We start from the raw sequence: 18,461 nt of genomic DNA, 5'->3' as shown, positions 1-18,461 counted from the left end.
TGATTAATCCTTTGCTTCTGAGCACCATAGGTCCCCTAATCTTCATTCCTCCTGCTGACAAGCATCTTTCTGGGTGTCTCTTTTGGTGCTCGCAGGGGCCCTGTAAGCTCATTCCAGTCACATTCTGTTCACAAAAGGTTTTAAGACAGCTCTGGTGTGAGAGATATAGATAGTAGCCTCTGGCAGTAGACAGAGAAGGATAAACAGACAAAGTATCATTCACCAGACCACATCACAAGCAATATTTCTCTCTTGTACTTAATCCAGAGTGCGGCTTTCGACCTACGACTCACTCCATGCAAGAAATTGCAAAAAGAAAAACATCTTTAACACATTACACAAATGCACAGAGAAAATGTAATACATACAAATGAGTGCAAAAGTTTACATACCAAAGTAAATAAGACATGTAAATAAATAAGGCAGGAAAATAGACACAAAAGAGACAACAATCAAATTTGTACCAACGAGACATTTCTTTTCTCCAGGTTTCACAGATGTTCCTTTATCATAATTTACAATTGTCAAATACAGTATGTCAGAGTATGATTATATAATATATAATATCTGTTCTCCCTTTCTGAATGTAATACAGCCTATATATTCTCTAATAATTTATATACCCTTTATAATTGCTTCCAACCTATTTTCATGTTCTCTGAGCAGCTTTTGCATCCTCTGAATATTAATATTCACCCTCGATTTTTCCTTGACATATTTGTTGTCCCTGACTGTAGATTGCATCACCCATTTTCCACATTGGTGAAACAAACCAGAGCCTTTAGATCAGGTCTGGAGACTAAGAGTAACTGGAAAACCTTTTCTTTCTTCCTTTTGGCTATTTTTTTTTTTTTTTTGTCTTTTTACAGAAAACACCTACATTTAGTTCTTTTTAATGTAGATAAATTGATCAGGGGGCACGATGGCTTAGTGGTTAGCATGCTTTCCTCGCACCGCTGGGGTTAGGGGTTTGAATGCTGCCGTCACCCTGTGTCCATGGAGTTTGCATGTTCTCCCCATGCATTGGGGGTTTCCTCCGGGTACTCCAGTTTCCTCCACCAGTCCAAAGACATGTGTTGTAGGCTGATTGGCGTTTCCAAAATTGTCAATATTGTGTGAATGTGTGTGCGATTGTGCCCTGCCATGTGTTGGCACCCTGCCCTGAGTTCCCTGGGATAGGCTCCAGGCTCCCCCGTGACCCTGTGTAGGATAAACAGAATGGAAAATGGATTGATGAATGCATGCATGCATGCATAAATTGATCAGTAGATATACATTTACTTTTATTACAACTAGAAACCGTGGCACCGCAAACTTTCCCACTCAGCTGAATGTATCCTGTACAAATCATATCACAGTGCTTTTTTGTGTGTGTAAATTCGCTCATGTCTGATGAAATTATTTTTAAGTCTATTTATTAAGTGTCAAGTGTCAGGTTTGGGGCGTGTACTTAAAAAGAAATGCTTGCAATTGCCTAATAGTGAATTCATTTCACGAGCGCATTGTTTCCTCATCACTCACTCACTCACTCACTCACCATTACTTATTTCATATTAGAGGGTGTTAATGGAGGTGGGACGGAATGCTACATTTACAAAAAAAAAAAAGTAATTTTGTGGAAGCTGCACGACTGAGCGCTCACGCCACAACAAAGGGGGAGCGCGCGCGGAGTAAAACCCTCCCCCTTAAAAAGAAAAAAAAAGTGCGCGCGCCCCTTTAAGCGCAGCTGTGTACGCGAGTCTTTATTGCCGGAGTGCCTACCTGCTGGTGTGTGAGTGTGCGCGCGCGTGCGTGCATATGAAGCGTGCTGCTCTCTCATTGTCAATACCACACCATCAATGCATTAAATGCGAAGCAATGGGAATCTCGCAGTCATGTCTCTGCGAAGAACCGTGTTAGCTTTGCTCGTGCTGATTGGATTAATAGCGCCGGGTGATGGTGAGTACACACACGGTGGTTGCAGTCACACTACTCCGGTTGTGTGTTTATTTAATAGCATTGGCGAGAGAGCTAGAGAGAGAGAGCGCGGTGAGGCGCTCATCATGGCGCAGCTTGCGATTTATAGCCTGTTGGCTAACGTAAACGCGAAAGTATGCTTTGTTTGTTTGTTACGTCGTTCCCTCGTGCTCTCTTTCGCCTTGACTCATTGTTTCTTTGCGTCTCTTATAAACCCATATCCGGTTTGTTCCGGTTTAAATCTCTGTAATTAGAAGCGTGGTGCGCGTAAATGTGTTTCCAGGTTGCCTTTGGCTTTTGTGGTCAACGCGGCGGCCACGAGCACTTCATAACAAACCTGTAAATATCAGGGATACTAAGTGCTTTGGGATGGGGTTTTTGTTTGTTTTTGTTTAAGTCATGTGTGTATATATATTTCCAGAACATTCACCAGGCCTATACTTAACCCGACACGATATGAAGTGGATAATATCCTCTACATGTGGTTTATGTATTCACCATGTCCCAGCACTTTAACGCCACTTTAAGGTTGCTAAGCTAAACATAAGGAGGTGGTTGTTGTTGTTGTTGTTGTTCGGTCGGGTGTTACAGTGAAAAGACACTTTTTTGGGGGGGTTTTCCCCACAGGTTTTTAGATGTGTCCGTGTTGCTTTTCCGGAACGAATGATACAATCCCAAGTTGATTCCAGGAACCATCTGCGTTCATGCAGCTCCAATCAGCGAGTTAAAGATTACACAGCAAAGCGAGATAGGAAAGCTCTTATTTATATCATGTGGTATTTGTTTAGGAGCGTTTGCGCAATTTAATGGCACGTTAATTCCTTCAAGAGTTGCCTTTGCTATCCATGCTGTATAGATGACTCGAGTAGGCTGTAAAGAGCCAACACTGAATTACTGCCAATGCTTAACCAGATTTCAGTCTGGAAGGGAAATGACAACACTGAGGCATGCGGTACTTCCTGGAGGACCACAGTTTGGACACTAAAACCCCTGGAAAACCTGCTTATTTCTGATTAGATACACACACACACTTGAAATGATGTGATTTCCTCGCTTAAAACACAAGACTAGGTTGGGCTTTCCTGAATTCATGGGTAGAAAGGAAAATGTCCCTGTTCTCCTGATGGACACATTATATTGGCAGGCTTATAGGGAAATACAATTGTCCAGCATTTATACTGCATCACAAACATACCCACAATGCACCAGGGCATGGTGTTGATCTGTGTTGTATTATGGTTGCGTATTAGCAGTGCATTGTGCGTTTGTTATTGTTTCTGTTTATTACCGTCACTATAACTCGTCTATTTGTGTATCTGAAATGTACAAATGTTACAATTTAGGATTTGTGTGTGTGTCTAGGTCAGGGGCACTGTTGATCCACAATCCTGCAGGAAACTTTTTCTTGTCTCTCTTGTTGTCTAACTGATTTACGAATCAGTAATTCACCGATGAGTTGATACAAGTCAGAGCAGTGAAACAGCCATCCCTCAGAATGGTTTATTTGCCAAGTACAACATGAAGGAGGTGCATGAAACATTGCTGTGGTGCCACTTTATACAGCACTAATCTGGAGATTGTGGTTAATAAGTAAGATCTCAGTCTCCGTAAAACCGAAGCGCAGTTTTATAACATGTAGGAAGTGTGGGGTGGTGTTTGTATGGGCCAGTTGCAAACTGTTCATTCAACAAACCCAGACAGAAGTCAGAGTTGAAGTCTGGCTCTTTGTGATGGAAATGTGGGTAATGGCCCCCATTCACAAGCGTGTCAAAGAAGTCTGCGTGTCCTTTGTAAGGCCAAACGAATGTTGGTTACATTTGGTGCATACATAAACATGGCTGATGTATGGTCAAGCAAGGTGGCATGGTCTTGTCTGAGCTTTATCACTCCCTGAAAGCTTTCTCTGTGAGGACCGTGGCTGACTGTTCTATTGTGTGTGTTTTTTTAAAGGGGGTTTGAAGACTTGAAAAACTGAACAAAACAACATAAACGGTTAAAGAAAGCTCAGAGCCAGCATGTCTGAGGCTTTAAACACTTGCTTTCTTGTTTTGTGAAATTTGGAAGTTTTCCCTTTTTATTTCTGGCTATGCTAGAGATGCTAGATAAGACCATGCAATGAATTTCCCATACTTTTTCAACTAATAGCTTCTAATCTGTTTGCTTTTTTATGGGTTACTCATGTAGTTTCCAAGAACGTTTCCTCCCTCTGTTCACACAAGGCCATTATGTGCAGCACTCTGGCACATGTTCCAGTACCAGGCTTAAGAGAAAGGTGAAGGCCACATGGGTCCCACCTGCAGTCACGCATGTGGCTGATGAGAAACGGCTCAGGGCTATGAGGGAGCGAGTGAGTGAGCGAGCAGGCCGTTGCTCTTTGGGAGCGGTATCAGGATGCTAGAGAGTGGTTTGCACAGCTGCTGTGTTTTTGTCCCGGCTGAGGAGGGGTGAAGGTGCCCAAAGTGTCAGTCCCCCTGCTGAAACCGAAGAAGCTGAGGAACGGTAATGGTGCAGAGCCAGCCCACACTTACCACTTCATTTGGCCCACATACTGAGAAACTTCAGATCTGGCCACCAGAACATGGCCAGAGCTCACACTTTGTGGACCATGTCCCCAGCGTGACTACAGACTGGCCCAAATGAAATTGAAATGCTGAACAGGAGTTCGATATGATTGGTAAACTTGTGGCAACTTTTTAAATTAAATTCCAAAGCCTGTGCAAACCTTAAATGTAATTGTAAACATTTTGTGGCCCAATTTTTTCCCCCACAATGCTTTTTCTTTAATCATTGTTGTAACTGAATATGTGCTGAAAATTGCCATATCTGAGCACGTGCTCAGATAGTTAAAATCTGAAAATGAAGTTTTTAATGAAAAGCTGTTTACAGTTTGTAATTGGGAGGTTTATTGAAGCAGCCGATTATATGGTTTATCTATTTAAACTTGAGTAGCTAGCTAGCAAACATTAGGTAGCTACACTAAAAGATCTTCTCCAGTGTAACCTCTTGGCTTAAACCAGTAGAGATGAGGGTTCTTTGTTTCTTCAGTGCTTCTGTTTTACTGTAAATCTATTAAGTAATGACTTTGCTACAGTGTTATTTGCCAATACTGTAAATATTTTCTGAGAACACCTTCAAAATATTGGTTCTGGTTAGACCAAAGCATTGTTTTCTAAGAATTATGGAAATTCGTTAGTGTATGCGTGGGAGAGGAGTGCATTTCTTACCCAGTTCTCAGCAGCCTTGCTGACTCGATTACAGCATAATCAGGTTGATGGGCCTGAAAGCAGCCTGTCATGTAGGCTGGAGCTCTTGCGCGGTCGTGTGACGCTCCTCACAGCGTTGTGTGAGAAAACGGCATCGGCGTGATAGAGGAACAGTGAGCAAGACAAACAGCCTGGAGGCAGGGTGCATCTCTGTGTTTTCTAGCTGCATTTCACTCCCCACCAATCTGAACAAACAGCGTAATGCCTGCCTGCATTCCTTTGGGGATTGTCTCGTCTTTAACAGAAGCACTTTCTTTTGTACCGTGTTATCGGATAGTCCAGTATTGAAGAAGAATGTCCAAAAGAAAAAAGATTTCCTCTCTGATTTGGCAGGTAAAACTAATAATCCATGAGTTGGTCATGGACTTGTTGGAAATGGTGTGAAAACCACCAAAAGGGTGTGTCTGGAAAGCTTCACATTTATTGTGTAATTAAGACCTCAAGGGTGAGACAACTAACAGACAGCATCAAGGCAGAGCCAAAGCACAGCAGCTGCTGTGAGAGTGCGTTAATATCCGAGTGGAGTTATGAAAATGAAAAGAAGGAGCACATCAAGCTACAGTATATTTTGCATGTGTCTGCTTGTTCGGGAAGTCTGAGCCTGCGCTGCGGAGGAAAGGGATATATGTGGGTTCACATGGGCGGAGATTTGTGTATATCCGAGTGTAAGTGTTTTGAATCCGAGGTTAGCCTTTCGACTAGGGGTTGAGTTCACGGCCACAGCAGACCGAGATCTGTCTTTGCTTCTTTAATGACCTTGCTAATGACCTGAGTGGCCAGCAAGCAGCTCAGCTTAACTGCACTTACAGACATGTTAGCCTTTACTTGACCCGACTCGCTCTCTGTTCAGAGGCTTTTTGTGACTCGTTTATTTATCATCTTTTTAACTTAATGACATAATGGGCTGCCTGTTTGGTCTTCATATTATAGGGATATCGCATGCACTCTGAAGCAGGGCGAATAAGATGAGCAGTGCTACCAAATCCTGTGAAAGTACCCGCTTTGCTTGAAAAGATGTAGGCCAGTGGTAATCAGAACAGGCTCCCAGGGCCACACGGGACTATTTGATTTTGAAACTGTGGCTTTTCCTGATGTAGTACGCTTTCGTCGTAAGTCATGTGTTTAAATTTAGCAATACTTGGAGGATGCCTCGGTAATGAAAGAGAAGCTCAGTTTCATTGTGTCTATAGGTACAATATGTCCTGCACAAATAAGGATATTTTAAAAATCTTGCTACATCATGCAAGCTGGCTTGCACTTATATGTATTGTACTGTGCAATGCTTTTAGGTTTATTGATGCTGAGATGCATGTTAAGTGATTTTTCTAGCTGCATTCACTACAACTTTGAGTTATGCCACATTATTTCTTGAGTTATATTGTACAAGACCGTGACAAACACCCGGGGATACAAAATGGTTAGAGGAGGACTCGTGCTTCTGGAGGGAGAAAGATTTCTGCTTTTGGACCAGACAGGTAATTTGACCAGGAGATCAGAAAAGATGCTCCTCCTTCCCAGTATTGATTTTGTAAGTGTGTGCGCATGCACACAGGAGTGTGTGTGTGTGTGTGTGTGTGTGTGTGTGCATGCTCTGTCTGGTGGCGTCAGCATGTCTTAATCAGCTCCCTGTCTGGGGGCTCTATGGATCTTGTTTCAGCCCTTTGCATCTTGGGTAACAGCACTCTCGTAGTCGGCTTGCTCCCTCTGGCCCCCGGCATCCTGTTCTCTACGACACATCGGAGGATGATGGACTTTATTCTGATGGAGAAGGAGCCTGATAACAGCCACCGTTCAAATTGAGCAAGACCAGAACCATTTATTTATTTATCTATCTATCTATCTATCTATCTATCTTAAAAAAAAAAAAAAAAAAAAAGCTTAAGTTGTAGTTTTGTATTTTTTCCAAATGTTTATACTCAAACTCCCAAGTTTGCAGCTAGCTGTGGTTGGGGAAATATTTGGCTTGCGCAGGCCTTAGTCACTTTACCGGTAATATGCAATTATTTATGCCAGATCCATTTGCGGTTTCATCATCTCTCTAAACCCCACTCCGATCGTCCAGACTTGCACTTAATGTTAACAGCCCCCACCACCACCACCACCACCACCACCACACACCCCTTCTTCCCTGCATGTCTGCCACTTCCTGTCTGAACAAGAATGGAATGATAGGAACTTCACACTGCCAGTGAGATTCTGGGCCAGGGCCTTTACAGATTTTTTTCCCCTCTTTCCTATGGGTTAAGTCAAAGTCTAGACTGGGTTTTAACGACGGTCGCAGCTGGCCTCTCGACCAAAGCTGCGTCGCAGTGGTGAGTGCAGTCGGATCCCTGCCCCCATTCCTATCCTGTATCTGCTACTTTCCTCCCCCAGCAGTAGTGAAAAGCTCAAGGTGGGGGGTGTCCAGCCCCCTAACATCCCCTCTCCTCACAGGCCATTTGTCCTCTTTGTTCAGGCACAGTCAGGCCAGTCCCTACTCATGTCTGCCTAATCTTCAAACAAAGGGCCTGTGTAAGGCCACCAATTATGTGTATACAAGAACACACTCGTTCACACCCTGTTTGGTGTCCTTTTTTTTCGATCAGATACCATATTGGACACTTCTATTTGGCACAAATCGATATTGTGCTTTTTTTTTTTTAAGCTAACATGTTCTGTGTCACCTCTTTCAGCTGGGTGAGTTTAATAGCATTGTTTATGCTGTGACATATTTCAGGTGTTTGCTCTGTTTACTGTCTGTAGTCATTATATGTTAAGAGATCATGTGATGACATCAGTTATTTGTAATGACAGGAAATTTAGTGATCTCACTGTGCCTGTTTACAACATGGGTGACAAAAACAGTTTTCTATCTGTTTGTTGGTTAATGAGGTGTTGGGCTGTGGGAGAGCTACAGCTCTATAGTGTGTATGTGTGTGGTGTTTCTAAGGAATATCACCACTGGACCTGACCAGTCCATTTAGCAGCTGTACCACCGGACACATACAGACAGCACATGGAGCTATGTTCTTGGTGTACAAAGCAATTCCTCCACCAGTGCACACTACACCGTACTTGAAGAGATGAGTATTTAGTTGACATAGTTGCCCTTTAAATCTCTTTTCTGAGAAAAGCAGTCATTTAAAAAGTGCTTAGTTTTATAGGAATGCAGTGGAAGGTTTTTGGGGGGGGTTTTTTGTGCTGGTGATTTGTGCGCTGGTCAGTGTAATTGGACCCCAAGCCTGGTTTTGGGTGAGGTAATGTTTCCTCAGTGCTGCGTGCACAGTTTTAATGGAATTTCACGCACCCAAACACAAGCGTGCCAATACTTTAATCTTTAGTGAATATACAGAGGAGCAAAATTTCACTTAATGGCTGCCCCTGTACCAAAACACAGCCAAGTGTGCCAAGACTTTAATCTTTAGCGAAAATACAGAGACGTTTGAGTGCAAACATGACCAGACAAACACAAGGAGCCGTGCATCGGTGTGTCAAACGTTATTCTACACTCTGAGAGGGCACTATGTAGTGCGTTCAGGTCCATACTTGCATCCTGTGTAGCGTGCAAAACAAAGTGAATTGGCAGCCATTTTGGTTTTGGCCTAGAAGGTGGTAATTTTACTTGGGTAACTGAAAGAAATGTAAGATTAATAGAGATAAATGGTGATAAGATGATTATTATTATTTTAAATCTGAAACAAATTATAGTTTTAAATCCACAAAAAAAATAACTTTGCTTAAGTGTAATGACACTTTTACTCTTGCAGTTACTTCTAGCCTTCTACTGAATTTTTTTTTTAATGCAAGGATCATTAATCTGGCAGTGCGTCCCAAATCACACACTTATACACTATTCTATGCCATTTTGTAGTAATAGTGTGATTTAGTGTGTTCACGCTGGAAAACCCCAAAAGACAAAGTGCACTTTAAGTTCCTGGATGATGCACTCATTCAACCGAAAAACGAAGTATGGAATGATGGACACTTCATGCACTCGGCGTTCGTAGCTTTCCTTACGTAGCAGATGGAGAGGGGCTATATCAGGCTCAGATGCTGAACAGGAACAAAAAAAAATGTTTACATTGCCAGCATCCGTAGCCACAACCACAACTTACTTTGATTTTAAATTGCGCAAGCAAAATCCGCCTGCAGAGACGATTACGCCTTCATCTGAGGTGACTGAGGTCTTGTTGTGCATAAAAGGAAACGTTAAAACAAAATGAATTGGTACATTTTACTGTTTGTTTATCTAGTTGGCCATTTTGTTAATGCTAGCGCCATCAAATTACTTGCGTTTGACGTAATTTGCCCTAGACTGGGAAACAGAATATATAGATGCATCTATAAAACAGATAAGAATATTGTGGAAAAGTAAAAACTTTTTTTTTTTTTTTATGTCATTTAATTCAAGTGGAACTTTCATTTATTTTAGATTCATTACACATAAAGTGAAATGTTTCGAGCCTTTTTTGTTTTAATCTTGATTATGGCTTACAGCTCATGGAAATCAAAAATCCAGTATCTCAAAATATTAGAATAAAGAATTTATAATACAGAAATGTCTGTTAATTTATGCACTCAATACTTGTCGGGGCTCCTTTTGCATGAATTACTGCATCAATGCAGCGTGGCATGGAGGCAATCAGCGTGTCAGCATCTCCATAAAGCCCGTCAGTCGATGGAAGCATGAAGTGCTCTTAAATCTCCTGGTAGATGCTGCATTGACTCTCGACTTGAGAAAACACAGTGGACCAACACCAGCAGATGACCTGGCACTCCAAATCATCACTGACTATGGAAACTTCACACTGGACTTCAAGCAACTTGGATTCTGTTCCTCTCCACACTTCCTCCAGACTCTGGGACCTTGATTTCCAAACGAAATGCAACATTTACTTTCATCTTCTTCCCATGATTGTGGTTGTGTGTGCTAAACCAGACTGAAAGATGAAAGCCTCAGGAAACCTTTGCAGGTGTTTTTGAGTTAATTCGCTGATTAGAGCCCTTCTCAGGTCGACATTTCTGTATTATAAATTCTTTATTCTAATATTTTGAGATACTGGATTTTTGATTTCCATGAGCTGTAAGCCATAATCATCCAGATTAAAAAAGGCTTGTAATATTTCACTTTATGTGTAATGAATCTAGAATATAAAGTTCAACTTTTTGAATTGAATTATTGGGGGGGGGGGGGTGAACTTTTCCATGATATTCAAATTTTTTCAGATGCACTTGTATTTCTGGCTCATACAATACATAAAATATGCCATTTGAGACGATACTACTCTTCTAAAATTCATACACTAGACTGCAGAGTGTATAGTGTATAGTATGTCATTTGGGACACAACTTGGATGTCATTGCAACTTCATTTGACTGATCGGTCACTATTTATTTTTTTTTTAGAGCCACCTGAATGTCATAAGCTCAACTCTCATGATACCTGGGCAAGAAAGGTAACCAAATTCATCTTTGGTACGTGGTGGACGTGGAGCCAGCATGGGTGGCTCCACATACCCATGCCCATGGATCCATGGGTAATTTGCCAAGCGGAGCCATGCTGCCTGATGGAAAAGCACTATATTAGTGCAGTGATTAGGAGGAAATGGCACAGAGTTGTTTTTCCAACTTTATCTGGGCCTGGTCACCTCTGTGCAATATTCAGGAAATTCCTGGTGCATGTGAACAGTTAACTTGGATCTGCTCCACTGGCAGTTACTGGCAGTAGACTTTTTTATGCCTTAAAGAACACAGCCAATCAACAATTACTGTGTACACACACACTCGCTCGCTCATGTTTTTGCTCTCCCTCCCTCATTGTTTCTCAGAGTTGAGCATTATTGACATGACTGTTTAAATATTCAACACTGTCAAAGCTCTCAAATTAGATGAGTCAACAACAATAGTAACAAACACTCTCGCTTGTACACGTATGGAAGGGTGTGGTCAGGCTGCTTCTGTGTCATGTCTTGTGCAGTCCGTGTGTGAGAAATGAAGCGGAAGTGCATTGAGCAAGATCAACTTCAAAACAAGCTCTGGAGTCCAAAGTGTGAACGTAAGGAAGCAAAACGAGAAGGTGTGTGTGTGTGTGTGTGTGTGTGTGTGTGTGTGTGTACGTACGTGTGTGTACGTACGTGTGTGTGTGTACGTACGTGTGTGTGTGTACGTGTGTGTGTGTGTACACGTGTGTGTGTGTGTGTGTACACGTGTGTGTGTGTGTGTGTGTACACGTGTGTGTGTGTGTGTGTGTACACGTGTGTGTGTGTACACGTGTGTGTGTGTACACGTGTGTGTGTGTACACGTGTGTGTGTGTGTGTGTGTACACGTGTGTGTGTGTACACGTGTGTGTGTACGTGTGTGTGTGTGTGTGTGTGTGTGTGTACGTGTGTGTGTGTGTGTGTGTGTACGTACACGTGTACGTGTGTGCCAAGGACGAGATCTATTCATATAAAGCTTGTACGAATCAGAGGCTGGAGTGTGTTGACAAACTGAGAAAAGAAAGCGGGGATTATAGTTTAACAATTCTGCAAAGTATAATGTTCTTAGATTAACAGAAATTTGCCGGGTTGGGTGTTTCTGGTTTTTTTTTTTTTTTTTTTTTTTTTTTTTTTTAAAGTCTCTTTTTGCACTCCCATGGCCATGTCGCAGTCATGCATCGTGATTTGAGTTCTGTTATTTTTGAAAAACCAGTGCAATTTGTCCTAAGTGGCCCACCATTGTTGGTGGCTGAGTTCTGGGACTGATAAGAGCAGGGTGTGAGTGAAGCGTGACAGGCAGGCCTGCCAACCGCCCCCCCCCCCCCCCCCCCCCCCACTATGACCTCAACCTCCCGCCTGAGCCGCCTCCGGGTGCCAGAGATGCCGGGCCCCTCTCTAATCCCAGTCGCTTTCAGTCAGCTCGACTCGCAGGGGAGACAAAAAATTCACACCAGCAATGACTGAGCAAAAATAGAGTCAGAAAACCTGGCTTAAATGCCAGTACAATGGGACATGTCTGTTTGTTTGGACGCCCTTGAAAATCAGAGTTGCTTGTAAGGTGATCTACATGAGAACATGCAGATTTAAGAACATGAAGTGGAAAAGTAAGACTTTACTAGTCTAGACTTTTCTCTTTAATCCCAGTCTATATCGGAGTTCCAATCTCTGACCAAGATTTTTCTTTTACTTCTTCTTCTTCTTCTTCTTCTTCTTCTTCTTCTTTTTGCTGCTGTGTGTGCTGACGTATTGCTCCATGCCGTTAGCAATGTGCTGCAGTGTGCTCCGGCTTCAGTCTGTTTGGGTTCATCTGCAGTGGCGGATTCGGTTTCATGTTATGCAGCCTGGTGGTAAACTGGTGCCTCCGTTCATGGCCTCAGCTGGAACGAACAGTGACACCTAAACTCCTCGCAGTATGCTGTTGCCGTTGCACGCCCTCTGGTGGCACCAGGCCTGCACTTCTTCTCATAGCTGGCTTCTCATTTTCTCATAAATGACCACATCCTACGTAAAGCATTTCAGTCTTGCATGAATAGTCAACAGTTCCTTTCAATTTCTCTTGCTGCTTCTTCCTTCATTTCGTCAGCTACGTCCAGAAGAAAGCCCCGTGTTTTTAACAACACATGGCCAACTTGTTGTCAGCTAAACGTGTCCCTTTCTTTTCATGCGCCGTCCGTGTAATTTCTTAAGTATAAAGTCTTGTCCCACTTATTTGCTGCATCAGCATTTTCCATGCGTCAACTTGAACCCTTTAAGGCAGAAATGAGCGGTATTTAATTTGTTGGGGTTTAAGTGTGAATGCGTGTATGATGGCTGAATAGTTCTAATTAAAGGCAAGTTGCTGTTTACGCTTGTTGTAAGGATCTCTGATTCACTTTTATTTTTATTTTTTCCTCTGCAGCTTTGAAGTGTAACTGTACTAACTGTGAAAAAAGTGGCTATGAGTGTGAGACAGACGGGGCTTGTATGGCCTCCACTTCCTACATTAATGGCCAGGAGCAGCATGTGCGCATCTGTATTCCACGGGAGAGTCTAATCCCACCTGGTCAACCCATCTTCTGCCTGAGTGCCGAGGGAGTGCTCAACACGCACTGCTGCTACACGGACTACTGTAACAGCGTCGACCTGCAGGTCCCTAATGGTGAGCAGCTCGGAAAACATTGCCGCGTTACTTGATTAAATGGTTGCTCTTTGTCTCCCTTTTACTCAAGACTCACTCATTCATATTTATTGAAAGGGGAAGAGAAACCGGTTTGTGATCTGTGTCTTGAGTATTTAATAGAACGTCCACTCTTGAATGATATTAGATAATGTTTTTACTCAGAAAACGTATTAAGGGACATTTTTTAAAAAAAGGTTTCTCCTGGAATAATTTAAGATTCTATATTAAAATGAAAGATTGTATATAATTTTTTTTTATTATTATTGCTGCTGCATGTATATTTTTGTACATTGATTGTTTGCGGTACTTTAACAATTTTGTCTTACAAGCAAAGTTTAAATTGAAACACTGTTGACTTTGCCACAAATATAGCCGTTGCTGCTGATATGGTGTCAAATTATAAATAAATAAATTGATCCAGCTTTTAACTGCTATAGTAGGTAACACGTTCTTCTTTCTCTTTTGCAGGGGTTCCTGAGCGTGCGATCTGGCCAGGCACGTCTGGTAGCTGGGGTCCCGTGGAGTTGGTAGCAGTCATAGCAGGACCAGTCTTTGTTTTCTGCCTGTTGCTGATCGTCGGCGTTTTCGTGTTCCAGCACCACCAGAGGAACTACAACCACCGGCAGAGGCTAGATGTAGAAGATCCCTCATGTGACCACCTTTACCTAGCCAAAGACAAAACCTTGCAGGACCTCATATTCGACTTGTCCACCTCTGGCTCTGGATCTGGTCAGTCACTAGTCATTCCTCCCTCTTTTCACAATTCCAGTGTGTTTGTTCCCAGACTTGTGACCTTTTGTGTTTTGCTGCACATCCTGCAGGTCTACCGCTGTTTGTGCAGAGGACTGTGGCGAGGACCATCGTGCTGCAGGAAATTATAGGAAAGGGCCGCTTCGGGGAGGTGTGGAGGGGAAGGTGGCGAGGAGGAGACGTGGCTGTGAAGATCTTCTCTTCCAGAGAGGAGCGCTCCTGGTTCCGTGAGGCTGAGATCTACCAGACGATCATGCTCCGGCACGAGAACATCTTGGGCTTCATCGCAGCAGATAACAAAGGTATGTGTTTGAAATCCATGTTTAAGTCATGTCAAACAAGATTATCCCTAGTTTGTACTGATCCCCCCCCCCCATTTTTCCTCTGGTAGATAATGGCACATGGACTCAGCTGTGGTTGGTCTCAGACTATCATGAACACGGCTCTCTGTTTGATTACCTGAACCACTACACGGTCACCATCGAAGACATGATCAAGTTGGCTCTGTCAGCCGCTAGTGGTCTTGCACACCTGCATATGGAAATCCTTGGCACTCAGGGTAAATACAGATCCATAACCATGCACCTTTTTGTAATTCATCAATATAATGTTGCATTATATTTGATAATATGGCTTTGATTTGATTAAAAAAATTTAAAAAACCCACTGCCGTTTGTGTTTCTACTTGTTGTTGAAATGGCTTGCCCTGTAGGAAAGCCTGGCATTGCACACCGAGACCTCAAATCTAAAAACATCCTGGTAAAGAAGAACGGCACCTGCGCTATAGCGGACTTGGGCCTGGCTGTACGCCACGAGTCAGTCACTGATACAATCGACATTGCCCCTAATCAGAGGGTGGGCACCAAGAGGTAAGGCTCCAGTGCTGGATAACGTGCACATCTAATGGTGAAAATGTTTACCTGGATACATTTTAAACGGTTTGAATAAACACAACAATCCTGCATTGTTTTACAGATATATGGCCCCAGAGGTGCTGGATGAAACGATCAACATGAAGCATTTTGATTCATTTAAGTGTGCTGATATCTATGCATTAGGACTGGTGTACTGGGAGATCGCAAGACGATGTAATGCAGGAGGTGAGATCTCGTAGTTCTGTTTTGACAGTTGTGCACTGTATAAGCTCGGGTACGTCTCCGCTATCTATCTTTTGTTCAGACCTTGAGCTAATGAGCTTTCGTTGGTTGTTATTGCTGCTGCTCAATATCCATTCCAGAGGGGTCCATCATAGCCCTTGTGGTTTATTTAAAATTAAAGTGGGTGGATTCTAGATGTTTCATGACTAGTACATCAACCTCATTATATTTGCAATATATTATACTATTAGATATTTGTTTACCCTATTTCTGATTTGTATAACATTTGTATTAAGAAGCAGTTTTAAAAAATGTTATCCTCACATTGCCGATGTCAGGATTTGTCAGTTTTGCAAATTCCAGGCATGGTTTAGGCATCAGATGACTGTAAGTCATATTGTGTAAGATCAGCCTGTGATGACTTGTCTTTACCATTGCTTCATTCCAACAGGCATCCATGAGGAGTACCAGCTGCCATACTACGACCTCGTGCCCTCTGACCCTTCCATAGAGGAAATGAGGAAGGTCGTGTGTGACCAGAGACTGCGGCCTAACGTACCCAACTGGTGGCAGAGCTACGAGGTATAAACCCTGTTTAACACACAATCATTTAAAGTTTAGTCTTTTCAGTTTTGATTTATTATAATACCATTGTTTGTTTGCGAAGGCCTTGAGGGTGATGGGGAAGATCATGCGCGAGTGCTGGTACGCTAACGGAGCAGCCAGACTCACGGCCCTGCGCATTAAGAAGACACTCTCGCAGCTCAGCGTGCAGGAGGACGTTAAGATGTGACTCGTGCAAGGGCTGCCACGCCCCCAGAGACACGCACTCGGAGCGACCAGCCAGTTTCAGACACTTTTATAAAGTTGTGACAGGGACTACCTCACCGTTTTTAGCCAAAACTACTGAGCGTAAGGCCACTCCAGCTGTTTTTCAATCCCTCCATGGGCTCCCAGTCCAGTCTGTCTTGGTCCATCTCAATCACGTCGATGCTACACGCCTCCACTTCATGGCCTGTTTGTTTATAAGGCAGGATTAATTCATTAACTGTGATGGGACTGTTTTTAATGTTTTATTTTTTTTTTAATGGTCTTGCCCTTGAAAATGGACCGTTGTGTGCTGATTGTATATGCGTACTTATTTTGTGTGTGTCTCATTTAGCCCATACAGTATGCTGTACTCTGAATCATAGCCTTTTCTCCACAGTGGTGGTGGGATTGTGTTTCCTGATTTTTATCTGCCTTAAGCATAGATAAAGCCTAAAGAAAAGGAGCAGTGTGACTATTAAATTCACGGTGGGGCTGGATTGCAGTGTCGTTCTTCACTGTCCAACTTTTAAATGAAATTCGTTGCTTTTGGGGAGTTAAACGGTTGCTGAGACACTGCTCGTGAGTCGCGACTCATTTATTTAACGAATTAATATTGTGACTTGGTTACTGTACAAAAAGGCATGTTTGTTATAAGTGCTGAGATTTAAGTGTGGTTGACTGTTTAACAGGGAGGTGTTTGGGGGTTATTTTGGGGGGTTTTTTGGGAAGGGGGGGTTCCCCTCTTTTCTTTCATCCCCAATTTATTTATTTTATATATGTAATGTAGCTGTTCAGGACACTGTGAGATTAATGCTCATTCAGGTTATGGCCATTAATGATACTAATATGATATATACACTGTATAATGCTGTGCAAAGATCAAATTCATGTCAAGAAATGTAGCATAACTATCACTTATGTTGAGCATTTTCTTTCCCTTACATTTTTGAGCATGTGCTATACTCATCCAGTCTGCTAGCGATTAGGATTTTTATGAACTGCACTATTGCTCCTTTGGGGGAAATGGTAGAAGGTGGTCGTTCGTGCCACTTTTAAGAAGCATCCTGTAAATGGTTCGTGTAAAATAATGCATCCATCTATCTGCTTATTTATAATGTAACATTTATAATCAACAACTTTCTATGATATGTTTTCGTCATGTATTTTATAGTTTTTAATTCCGGCCAATGGGAAGGTACTACTGACTGCTCAGTTCCTTGCATGAATGAAAATCTCTAAGCTTGTATGTTTCGTAGTTATCCGTTTATGAGCCGAGTAGCTTCGTATACCACCGATCTATATCTAAATGCAGGAATCTACACTTGGCACCAGTGTGATTTGTAGAATTCTTAAAAAAACAAAAAAATGTATTTGAAGAGAAACGCAGTGTGTGAGTGTGGTCTCCAGGCTTTTGCCTTGGCTGTTTGAAGAGGACATATAAGGTCTAGAACAGTTGAATGAACATAACGGATGAATGCATCCAGTTACATAATGAATCTGGATTGTCTGTAGGCATAGTGTGTTTTTTTGAGTATAGATTAAGGGTGGCTGAAGCGTCAGGATAAAATGAGCTTTTTCAACAGGAATCTTGCTTCGAGTCTTAAACAGGGTGCTGGGGGCAAGCTAATACTTATATTACAACACTAATATTGTAACTCAAGGAGGTTCGGTTACTAATTATGCGACCTTTCTTCTTTGCGCCCAACTCAATCGGGTAGCCGTTTCACCAAAACAGCACTACTTTAAAGAATAATGTTGCTAGTAAGTGTTACCTTTTTTTTTTTTATTATTATTTATTTTTTATTTTAAAAAAAAGGTACTCCACCTTTTAAACAATCCACCTTTTACTACCATTCTCATAGTCGAGCACTGGAATTTTTGTTTTGACTAATGTAAGGAACAACGGACTCGTCACCACCTCTTTATGTAGAACTCTGGAATTCGCTTTTGATTGTGAGACATTCTGCATACAACAAATACTTGTAACACTAGGAGGGATTTTACAGCAGATGTTAGTCAGGCACCTCACTGGAAGAATCACACTGGAGTGTAGACTAACTGCCCTTGTTTGGTTTGCCACAAAGACTGGATGCTGTAATTTAAACCATATATTAAACCCATGTTAAATGCAAATTCTTTTGGGGATTCGTTGAAATTGTACATAAATAATACATTTTGTTTTCTTATCTTCATGTCCGTGGTGGTGTTTTTTTAGTTAAGAAATTAGGCATATTTTGTTTCCACTGGCACTTTATTTTCCAGTTAACTGCGATAAGGAACGGTATGCTTTATTTCCACGTTATAATCATAAAAGGAGACTGCGTGAAAGGAAAGGAATTTATTTGAGTTGGAAGGGAAAATGAAAGACTGATTGGCAATATTTAAAGAGGGGGTGGCTGAGATGTGTAATATTCCCCAACCCTAATCATTTTTGTCTATTTATATATGGCTTTTAACAATAGACTTTGT

General features: G+C 42.1%; 1 protein-coding gene across 1 annotated transcript; it reads left to right on the top strand.

The window, feature by feature from the left end:
- The first annotated feature begins 1,500 nt into the window (after positions 1-1,500).
- acvr1ba (activin A receptor type 1Ba) lies at positions 1,501-18,179 on the top strand. Its single transcript, XM_053644233.1, has 9 exons — positions 1,501-1,938; positions 13,075-13,314; positions 13,804-14,064; positions 14,157-14,387; positions 14,477-14,644; positions 14,798-14,954; positions 15,061-15,185; positions 15,634-15,764; positions 15,850-18,179. The coding sequence occupies exons 1-9, from the start codon at positions 1,848-1,850 to the stop codon at positions 15,973-15,975; spliced, it is 1,530 nt and encodes a 509-aa protein (XP_053500208.1). The 5' UTR covers positions 1,501-1,847; the 3' UTR covers positions 15,976-18,179.
- Positions 18,180-18,461: the final 282 nt, after the last annotated feature.

This window comes from Ictalurus furcatus, chromosome 15 (genome assembly GCF_023375685.1).
Source record: "Ictalurus furcatus strain D&B chromosome 15, Billie_1.0, whole genome shotgun sequence".
Lineage (NCBI taxonomy): Eukaryota > Metazoa > Chordata > Actinopteri > Siluriformes > Ictaluridae > Ictalurus > Ictalurus furcatus.
Note: the sequence above shows the minus strand (reverse complement) of the source record. Positions and strands in the feature narration are given on the sequence as shown.

What these genes read in the sequence shown, in the direction of transcription:
- acvr1ba (XM_053644233.1), top strand. Translation starts at nt 1,848, where the DNA reads ATGCGAAGCAATGGGAATCTCGCAGTCATGTCTCTGCGAAGAACCGTG. An exon ending in ATTAATAGCGCCGGGTGATG is followed by an intron (nt 1,939 to 13,074) that starts GTGAGTACACAC and finishes TTTCCTCTGCAG; the next exon opens with CTTTGAAGTGTAACTGTACT. An exon ending in ACTGGTGGCAGAGCTACGAG is followed by an intron (nt 15,765 to 15,849) that starts GTATAAACCCTG and finishes TTGTTTGCGAAG; the next exon opens with GCCTTGAGGGTGATGGGGAA.